At 48.5% G+C, this 10,714-nt stretch overlaps 2 gene segments (V, D, J or C); both read right to left on the bottom strand.

The window, feature by feature from the left end:
* Positions 1-1,005: 1,005 nt before the first annotated feature.
* LOC138752953 (T cell receptor beta variable 30-like) lies at positions 1,006-3,332 on the bottom strand. The segment is given in 3 exon segments: positions 1,006-1,448; positions 2,411-2,565; positions 3,289-3,332. Coding segments are annotated over 3 exon segments (549 nt in total).
* Positions 3,333-3,965: 633 nt separating this feature from the next.
* LOC138754245 (T cell receptor beta variable 30-like) lies at positions 3,966-9,078 on the bottom strand. The segment is given in 3 exon segments: positions 3,966-4,263; positions 7,025-7,964; positions 9,000-9,078. Coding segments are annotated over 2 exon segments (393 nt in total).
* Positions 9,079-10,714: the final 1,636 nt, after the last annotated feature.

The following is a 10,714-nucleotide window of genomic DNA, read 5'->3' as shown; positions in this document are numbered from 1 at the left end:
AAGATCGGGGACCCTTGAGGCACCGTGCATGCCCGGCAAGATCAAGGACTGCGCAGGGACTTCTCCAACGCTATCCCCCGCGTCCTCGGCTCCCCCGACGGCAGCGCGGATTCGAGGGCTCTCTTCTTAGTCGGGTCATCCGCGCGCCCGACATCGCGAACGCGCGGGTCAACGTCGGCGTATCTCGTCAACAAGCCGGCGCCATCTTGCGGAGACAAGACCGGCACCGGCTTAATACTTAACCTTGCTGGATTTCTCTGTGACTTGGAGGTTCCAGACGACGTCTCTGTAGTTCGAACTGGACAGGTAGGCCTCAGTTCTTCAGCACTTTTAAAAAGTAGTTTTTTTCTGTAATTGATTCTTAGGTTTTTTTAATATTAGCCGCCATTATAAAAAAATAGTGTTCTTCGAAGTACAAATAAAACGTTTATGTACTTAAATTAAAGTTTAATAACGGGTGATTTAAAAAACTGGCTGGGGAGGATTAGGACCGCACGTCTGCCATCTATGCCATCTTGTCACGCCCCCTGCTATCTCTCTCTATCATGTATTGATCTCTGCTCCAGGGGGTCTTCTTATTATCCGGTCTTTCTCTCTCCACGTTTCTGCAACCGTTGTTCGGTCCCTCCACACCCCTCTGATTCTCATTCCCTCCACTCCCGTTTGATTCCCTCTATAAACACTATAAATACCCATCACTCTCACCTTCGCACACCCACGCCTTCTCTCTCTCTCTCTGTCACTCTCGCCTTTGCAACCAACACTTTCTCCATCTCTCTCCCATTCGCTCCTTCCATTCCTCTCTACCCTTCTCTCACCCCAGTTTATCTCCCCCTTTCCAGCCGCACTGTACCCATGTATCCCGCCTCTAATTATTCCCCTATTTCTTCTTTCACAACCACAATCCTCTTCTCTTTGTCTTTGTCCATCCGTCTCTCTCGCTCTGTTTGTTTGTCTATCTGTCTGACTCTCTGTCTATCCGTTTTAACCTCAGCTGACTAAACGCCCCGCCCCTTCCTCCTCTGAGTGACAGCTCGGCATTCGGCAACGAGGCACCTGTTCTCCTGCCGCCGTGACCGCTCCTCTTCAACTCTGCGGTCAAGATATTTTTGTAGGGCCTAATCCACACTTCGAAGCGCCGTGTAGACTCCAGGCGCAGAGATACAGGGCCGAGTGGGTTTCGCTCAGGTTGGCGGACTTCAGGATGAACTGGTTGTTACCCCGTCTCTCAGCGGATAAACCTTTCACAGTTCCCTCCGGATCCACGTGACCATTGGTCTGTGAGTTAAACAGGTTCTCAAGCCCTTTCCCCGAGTCTTGTAGATACCAGTACATTCTGTTTGCGCTGCCGCTTCCCTCCACCATGCACTGCAACTCCAATCCGTTCCCGGTCCGTTCGGAAGCCGCTACTGGAGTCTGGAGGACGGTAACCGAGTTCACATCTAGGACTGTGGAGGGATAGAGAGGCAGGCGTGAGTTAGAGATATCCGGGGACATTCTGGAGGAAGGAGGGACGAGGGGCGAAAGATGTACAGATTTAAAGAATGTGTTGAATGTGAAGGACAAGGTGAGGCCGGAGGAGAGAAGGGGTCGATTGAGTGTGCAAAAGAGATAGGGTCAAAGTCTGGGTTGGGATTCGAGCTATACGGGTAGAATACAGATAAATAACGAAAAGAGAGAAAGCGAGAGGGATCAGAGAGGAAAAGAGAGATAAATAGATAGGAACGGAGATTAAAAGTAAGAAAGTTATTTTGAGAAGAGAAAGAAGACAGGAAGAATATAATAAAGGAAGGAGAACAAAGTGTAAAGGATAAAGTGTGAAAGATAAAGAAGGGAGGGAGCGTGAAAGGGTAAAATTGAGAAAAGAAGATAACGAGGAAAGGAGAAAATAAGAGTGCAGAAAAGAAGGGGAGAGAGAAACGAATAGAGCGAGAGAAGGAATGGGAAAGAGAAAATAAAAAGCACAGGCGTCAAAGAGTGAAAGGAGATAGACAGGTGGTGTGAGTAAAAAGAGAATTACAAAATAATAGAGAATAACAGGAAGAAAAGAAGAAAGAAAGAAAAACAAAGAAGAGGAATGAGAAAGATTGAGAAAAGAGAACTAGAGGGTGGAAAGGGAAAGAGAACAAGAGAAAAAGTGAGGAACAGAAGATAGGGAATGAAAGAAGGGGTAGAGAGAAAATGGAGAGGAAGAGAGAATGAAAGAGATGGGGAGAAAAGGAGAAAGAAAAAAGAGACAAGAGTCAGAAAAAAAGAAACACGAGGAAATCAAAAAGTGGCAGAAAGGGAACGAGCTTACGGAAATTACTTTGGGTTTCGGGCACACAAGAAAGAAAAGAACCGGGAGCCGAAAGGTCGGGAGGAGAGGGGACCAGAGAGGGGAGTGAAACGTGGGGTTCATCCCACTTACAGTCAAACCAGGCCACGATCCACAGAAGGAGAAACATCTCTCTCTGAATGAAGTTCACTTGTAATGAGAGGGAGGAGTTCGAGGGCCGGAGCTCTGAGGAGACAGAATCGCTCTTTACGACAGATCGGGAGACGGGTTGGAGATTAGACACGCCCCTTCTCCCAATTTAACCAATGGGAATCTAGGTGGAGATCAGAGCCGCGCAACGTTACGCAGCCAGAACATTTTCATCCAATGACGTGTTCAGATTAACAAATCTCTCTTCAGGCACTTCTGTCTCCGCCCCCCCCCCTCTCTCTCTCTCTCTCTCTCTACTCCTCACTCTCCCTCATCCTTTCCAATTCATTAATTCCTCCCTCTCCTCTCCCTCTGAATCTCTCGCCGAATAGATTTTCCCATACTCCCCCAATCCTGTCGTCCTCACACACTTTGCCTCTCATCCCTCGTTCCTCCCGCTCTCCCCATCTCCTTTTTCTCGTTCCCCTTCTTTCTCTTTCATTTGCCAAGCTCCACTCCGCGGGTTCGTTTTCTTATCTAAGAAACATCAAATTTATTTTAGTTTCTGTACTGTCGAAGAGTCTGTCGATCTTCCTCTCCCCCAATCACACACTCTATCTAGCTCCCTCCACACCCCTACCTCTCTCCTTTCCCACCCAGTTCGCTCGGTTTTCTCTTCAGCTTTCTCTACTCTCTCATTCCACTTTCGCTTGATACCCCTATTTCTCCCCTTTCTCATCCACCCCATCCCCATCATTATCTACCCATATCCCGCTTTCGTTCTCCCTCCCCATCTCCCACTTCGCCCACCATTAATGTACCCCTCCTCTCTCTCTCTCTCTCTCTCTCTCTCTCTCTCTCTCTCTCTCTCTCTCGTCTACCTCTCCCTCAGCGATTTCGATTTAATATCCGGTCTCTCCCTCATAACTTTTATGAAGCCATTGTTCACTCCATGCTCAACCCTCACTCTCTTTATCTCTCTCTCTCTTCCGCCAATTCCCGTTTTCTACTCGCTCTCGAACCGCTATTTCTCCCCATCGCTCTCGCCTTTGCACCCAACGCTTTCTCCATCTCCCTCCCATTCTCTACTTCCATTCTTCTCTGCCCTTCGCTCACCCCAGTCTATCTCCCCCTCTCCAGCGGCACTGTACCTATATATCCCGCCTCTAATTATTCCCCTATTTCTTCTTTCACCACCCCAATCCTCTTCTCTCGCCCTCCCTCACGCTCCTTTCTCTCTGTCTTTGTCCATCCGTCTCTCTCGCTCTCTGTCTCTCTAACCCTCTCTCTAACCCTCTCTCTATTCCACTCCCTCCGCTGCCCTCCCTCGTTTCTCGAGAATAACCTACGAGAAATGGGAATCTATGCAGTGAGCACGCTCAGACCACAGATTACGTTTTTTCCTCAGCTGACTAAACACCCCGCCCCTTCCTCCTCTGAGTGACACCTCGGCATTCGGCAACGAGACACCTGTTCTCCTGCCGCCGGGCCCGCCCCTCTTCAACTCTGCAGTCAAGATATTTTTGTAAGGCCTAGTCGACACTTCGAAGTGCCGTGTAGACTCCAGGCGCAGAGATACAGGGCCGAGTGGGCTCCGCTCAGGTTGGCGGACTTCAGGATGAACTGGGTGTTACCCCGTCTCTCAGCGGATAAACCTTTCACAGTTCCCTCCGGATCCACGTGTCCACTGGTCTGTGAGTAAAACAGGTTCTCGACCCCTTTCCCCGAGTCTTGTAGATACCAGTACATTCTTTCAGCGCTGCCGCTTCCCTCCACCATACACTGCAGCTCCATTCCGTTCCCGGTCCGTTCGGAAGCCGCTACTGGTGTCTGGAGGACGGTAACCGAGTTCACATCTGGGACAGAGGAGAGATAGAGAGGAGGGCGTGACTTAGAGATATCCCGGGACATTCTGGAGGATGGAGGGACGAAGGGCAAAAGATGTACTGAATTAAAGAATGTGTTGACAAGGTGAGCCGGAGGAGAGAAGGGGTAGATTGAGTGTGCAAAAGAGATAGGGTCAAAGTCTGGATGGGGATTCGAGCTATAGGGGTAGGATACAGATACATGACGAGAAGAGAGAAAGCGAGAGGGATCAGAGAGGAAAAAAGAGAGATAAATAGATAGGAACGGAGATTAAAAGTAAGAAAGTTATTTTGAGAAGAGAAAGAAGATAGGAAGAAAATAATAAAGGAAGGAGACAAAGTGTAAAGGATAAAGTGTGAAAGATAAAGAAGGAAGGGTGTGTGAGGGTAAAATCGAGAAAAGAAGATAAAGAGGAAAGGAGAAAATAAGAGTGCAGAAAAGAAGGGGAGAAAGAAACGAATAGAGCGAGAGAAAAAAGAATAGATGGAAGGAATGGGAAAGAGAAAATAAAAAGCACAGGCGTCAAAGAGTGAAAGGAGATAGACAGGTGGTGTGAGTAAAAAGAGAATTACAAAATAATAGAGAGAATAACAGGAAGAAAAGAAGAAAGAAAGAAAAACGAAGAGAAGAGGAATGAGAAAGAGATTGAGAAAAGAGAACTAGAGGGTGGAAAGGGAAAGAGAACAAGAGAAAAAGTGAGGAACAGAAGATAGGGAATGAAAGAAGGGGTAGAGAGAAAATGGAGAGGAAGAGAGAATGAAAGAGATGGGGAGAAAAGGAGAAAGAAGAAAAAGACAAGAGTCAGAAAAAAAGAAACACGAGGAAATCAAAAAGTGGCAGAAAGGGAACGAGGTTACGAAATTACTTTGGGTTTCGGGAACATAGGAAAGAAAAGAACCGGGAGCCGAAAGGTCGGGAGGAGAGGGGACCAGAGAGGGGAGTGAAACGTGGGGTTCATCCCACTCACAGTCAAACCAGGCCACGATCCACAGAAGGAGAAACATCTCTCTCTGAATGGAGTTCACTTGTAATGAGAGGGAGGAGTTCGAGGGCCGGAGCTCTGAGAAGACAGAATCGCTCTTCACGACAGATGGGGAGACGGGTTGGAAATTAGTCACGCCCCTTCTCCCAATTTAACCAATGGGAATCTAGGTGGAGATCAGAGCCGCGCAACGTTACGCAGCCAGAACATTTTCATCCAATGACGTGTTCAGATGAACAAATCTCTCTTCAGGCACCTCTGTCTCCGCCCTCTCTCTCTCTCTCTCTCTCTCTCTCTTTCTCTCTCTCTCTCTCTCTCTCTCCTCCTCACTCTCCCTCATCCTTTCCAATTCATTTATTCCTCCCTCTCCTCTCCCTCTGCATCTCTCGCCGATCAGATTTTCCCACACTCCCCCATCCTGTTGTCCTCACACACTTTGCCTCTCGTCCCTCGTTCCTCCCGCTCTCCCCACCTCCTTTTTCTCGTTCCCCTTCTCTCTCTTTCATTTGCCAAACTCTACTCCGCGAGTTCGTTTTCTTATCTAAGAATCATCAAATTTATTTTAGTTCTGTACTGTCGAAGAGTCTGTCGATCTTCCTCTCCCCCCAATCACACACTCTATCTAGCTCCCTCCACACCCTTCCCTCTCTCCTTTCCCACCCAGTTCGCTCGGTTTTCTCTTCAGCTTTCTCTACTCTCTCACTGCACTTTCGCTTGATACCCCTATTTCTCCCCTTTCTCATCCACCTCATCCCAATCATTATCTACCCATAACCCGCTTTCGTTCTCCCTCCCCATCTCCCACTTCGCCCACCATTAATGTACCCCTCACCCCTTCTCTCTCTCTCTCTCTCTCTCTCTCTCTCTCTCTCTCTCTCTCTCTCACTCACTTTGTAAAGTGAGTTAGGCGTTTGTGGGCCGAAGCTTTGAGGAGACAGGTCCGCTCTTGACGGTGTGTGAGGGTGTATTTTATATTGGACACGTCCCTTCTTCCGTCTTCACCAATGGGAATCGTAGTGGTGATCAGAGCCACTCATCATGACACAGCCAGAACCTTATCACCCAAAGACATTTCAGCTGAACAAGTGTCTCCTCAGGCACCTCTGTCTCCGCCCTCTAACTCCTTTCACTTTCTCGTTCTCTCTCTCTCAATCCATTATCTCCTCCCTCTCCTCTTCCTCTGCAACTCGCGCCACTGTTTCTCCCACACAATCTGTCAGCCTCGCCATCTTGGACTCTCAGCCCTGGTTCCTTGACTCTCCCCATCTTCATTTACTCATCCTATACCCCCTCTCTCCTCTCTTCCATCTGTTGATGATGTACTCCTCATGATTTCGTTTTCTTATCTAACAATCAATACATTAATTTCGTTTTGTACTCATCCAGAATCTGCCGATATTATTCTTCCCCTCTCTTTCACGCATACAACCTCCACAACCCTCTCTCTCCCTATTCTCTTTTTATTCATCCCTGACGCTTATTCCCGCTATCACCCTCTCTCTCTCACTCTCTCTCTCTCTCTCTCTCTCTCTCTCTCTCTCTCTTCTCTCCGTTCCTTTCTCTCTCCACATTGTTTTCTTTTTTTTTATTTAGAGTAGACACGCACCTTCTCCAAGATCAACTAATGCTAACCAATAAAACAGACGTAATATTACAGGAAATTGCCTGACTCTGCCGTAAGACAGACACATTCGCCATCGGCAGAAATTGCCTAATGTTCCCCCTACAGTCAGAGATATAGAAGGGAATGAGAGTATTCCCAGAATTACTTAATATCCCTGGATCGCACAGAGTCGCGTCCAAACCATCGGCAGCCGACGTCCAGATCCGAAACTCCGACACGATTTGGAGGACTTTAGGTCCCTCCGCACCCGATCCCGTATCGAGCCGGTCTAAGCAGTTCACAGCCCAGGTTGAGTCCCTCGATGACAGCCCCGCCGCCTGTGCGTTGTTAAGCCGCAAAGCCCTTCGCTGGTCGGCCGCCGTGGTCACCGTTCCGTGGATCATTTCCTCCGCTTTGCATCTCACGCTAGATGGCGCATGATCGACGTGTTTTCTGGTGCCCTGCGCCAGTCCTCTGCCACACCGGAATCTGCACCGCCTCGAGGCCGATGCTGAAAAAAATCCTCGGCCCAAACCCCGTGGCTGCAGCATTTTTAAATAATCCGTCGGCTCATTTGCATGCCGTTTTAAAGACCCGGCCTCCCGCTCTCCGCAGGAGCGGACCAGCCGAAGTTCTCCATGGATGCCATCACCCTCCCTTGGCACAACGCATCGCCTCTCCACCTTCTAAGTGACAGCTCTGCCCTCGGCGCCGAAGCACCTGTTCTCCTGCCGCCGGTTTCTCTGCTCTTCATCTCTGCGGTGGGGAAGTTTTTGTCGGGCCTCGTCGACTGTTCATGCTGCCGTGTACACTCCAGGCGCAGAAATACAGGGCTGAGTTGGCTGTGCTCAGGTCGGCGGACCTGAGGATGAACTGGTATTTGCCCCATCTCTCTGCGGATAAACCGTTCACAGTTCCCTCTGGATCCACGTGTTCGGTGCTAATGGAGTAAAACAGGTTCTCAGGCCCCTTCCCCGGATCTTGTCGATACCAGTACAAATAATTAGTGTTGCCGCTTCCCTCAGCCGTACACCGCAGCTCCATTCCGTTCCCGGGCCATTCGGAAACCGCAGCTGGAGTCTGGAGGACGGTAACCGAGTTCACATCTTGCACAGAGGAGAGAGAGAGGGGGAGGAGGTGAGTGACAGATATCTGAGGACATTCTGGAGGGTGGAGGGACGAGGGGCGAAAATATGTACAGAATGAAGAAAGATGTAGAATGGAAGAGCGGAAGAAGTGAAGGGGAAGATGGGAGTGCAAAGTTAGGGACAGAACCTGAGTGGGGGAATCGAGCTATAGGGGGCGGGATACAGATAAATAACGTGGAGAGAAAGCGAGAGGTGATCAGAGGAGAGATAAATAAATAGGAACAAAGATTAAAAGAGGGCAATAGAATTGAGAATAAGGGAAAGAAGAGGGGAATTAAATAATAAAGTAGAAAGAAATATAAAGGATAGAGTTGGAAAGATAAAAATAATGGGTGGAACAGAGAGCATCAGAAAATCGAGAAAGGAAGAGCAAGAGGAAAGGAGGAATACAAAAGAATAGAGCGAAAAATAGTGCGAGAGAAAAAGGGATAGAGCGATAGAAAGAAAATAGATTGAAGTAATGGAAAATAAATAAAAGGTAAGTATGTCAAAGCGGGAAAAAAGATGGACAGATGGTAGTAAAAGGAGAAATAGAAAATAATGAAGTGAATTAACAGAGGAAGAAATGGAGAGAGAGAATAAAACAAAGAGAAGGGGACTGAGAGAGAGAATGAGAAAATAGAACGAGCGTGGAAAAAGAGAGAACGAAAGAGAAAAAAAATGAAGAACAGAATAGAGGGGATGAAAGAGAGGAGATAAAATGGTTAGAATGGGAGAATGTAATAGAGAGGGGCGAAGGAGGGAGAATGAGAAAATAGAAATAGATTGAGAACGAAAGCGAATAAACGAAGAGGAGAAAGGGAGGAAAACAAAAGAGAAAAAAGGAAGAGAGAAAAAGAAACACGAGGAAATCTGAAATTGGCGGAGAGGGAACGAGGTCACGGAAGTGACTTTGGGTTTCGGAAATTCGTGAAGGAAAACAACCGGGGGCCGGAAGATCGGGAGGAGACGGGACAAGAGAGGGGAGTAAAACGTAGGGCTGGTCCAACTCACAGTCAAACCAGGCCACGATCCCGAGAAGGAGAAACATCTCTCTCTGGACGATGTTCAGTTCGTAATGAGAAGGAGGCGTTAGAGGGCAGGAGTTATGAGGAGAAAGATTCGCGCATCACGACAGATCTGGAAGGGTGTTGTAGGTTAGAAACGCCCCTTCTCCCAAGTTAACCAATAGGAATCGAAGAGGTCATCAGAGCGACTCAAAGTCACGTAGGCACAATATTTTCATTCAAGGACGTGTTCAGCTGAATTGTGTCTCTTCAGGCTCCTGAGTCCGCTCTCCATCTCTCCTCCTCCTTCTCAGTCATCTTTCCAATCAATTTCCCCCACTTCTCCCTCTGCACCTCTCGCCGATCAGTTTCTCCCACGCTCTCCCCAAATCTGTCGTCTTCACCCAGTTTGCCACTCACCCCTTGTTCCACCCACTCTCCCCATCTCGTTTTCCTCGCTTGTCTTCTCCCTCTTCCATCTGGAAAGCTCCACTCCGCAACTTCGTTTTCTTATCTAAGAACCAACAACTTTATTTTCGGTCTGACCCGTCGCGGACACTGTCGAACATTCTCTTGCCTTTATCAGGTCTCTCTCTTTCGCTCCCTCCACACCTCTTTCTCTCCCCACTCCCACCCAGTTGTCTCCCCGTCCTCTCCATCTGTCATCTGCTCCATCCCTCATCTATCGCCTCTCTACCAACACTACTCCCCTCTGTGATCCACACCCTCCCCATCTTTCTCTTCCTATCTCTCCCTCTCCCCTTTCACTCTTCCTCCCCATCTCCCCACTTCCCCTACCATTTATGTATCACTCACTCTCCTTCTCCCTCTCATCCGTCGCTTTCTCTCTCTCTCTCTCTCTCTCTTTCCTCATCTCCCAAGCTCCACTCCACGAGTTCATTTTCTTATTTTAGAATCAACAAATTAATTTTTGTTATGTACCATCGCGGAGACTGTCAATCTTCCCCTCACCCCCAAGCAGCTCTCTCACTCTCTCCCTCCACTCTTTCTCTCCCTGATCTCTCCCCTCTCTCTCTCCCAGTTCTTTCCCCCTTTGTCTTCATCTCTCCTCCACTCTATCCATTCTCTATCGCTTCCCAACCCTCACTACCTCCCTATGTGATCCACTCCCTCCCAAGCTTTCTCTACCGATCTCTCCATCTCGCTCTTTCACTCTCCCTCCCCATTTCCCCCACCATTTAAGTATCCCTCATCCTCCTTCTCCCTCTCTGTCCCTCGCTTTCTCTCTCTTTATCGACTACATCTGCTCTCAACGATTTCAGTTCAATATCCCTCTCTCTCTCTCTCTCTCTCTCTCTCTCTCTCTCTCTCTACTTTTCTGCAGCCATTGTCTGCTCCATACTCAAACATCACTCTCTTTTGCTCTCTCACCCCTCCACTCCCGTCCTCTACTCGTTCTCTAAGCACTATTAATCCCCTCACTCTCGCCATTGCACCCCCTCGCTTTCTCCATCTCTCTTCCACACGCTAACACACTTCCTCTCTACCCTTCTCTCACCCCAGTTTATCTTCGCTTCTCTGGCCTCACTTTCTACTCTTATATCTCGCCTCTATTTCTTCCCCAATTTCGTCTTTCTCCACCCAGATCGCGTTCTCTCGCTCACTCTTACGTTCTCTTCTCCTGTCTCTGTCTCCGTCTGTCTTTCTCTCTCTCTCTCTCTCGCTCTCTGTCTGTCTGCATATCTCTCTCTCTCTTCCCCC

This window comes from Narcine bancroftii, chromosome 2 (genome assembly GCF_036971445.1).
Source record: "Narcine bancroftii isolate sNarBan1 chromosome 2, sNarBan1.hap1, whole genome shotgun sequence".
In the NCBI taxonomy this organism is placed as follows: domain Eukaryota; kingdom Metazoa; phylum Chordata; class Chondrichthyes; order Torpediniformes; family Narcinidae; genus Narcine; species Narcine bancroftii.
Note: the sequence above shows the minus strand (reverse complement) of the source record. Positions and strands in the feature narration are given on the sequence as shown.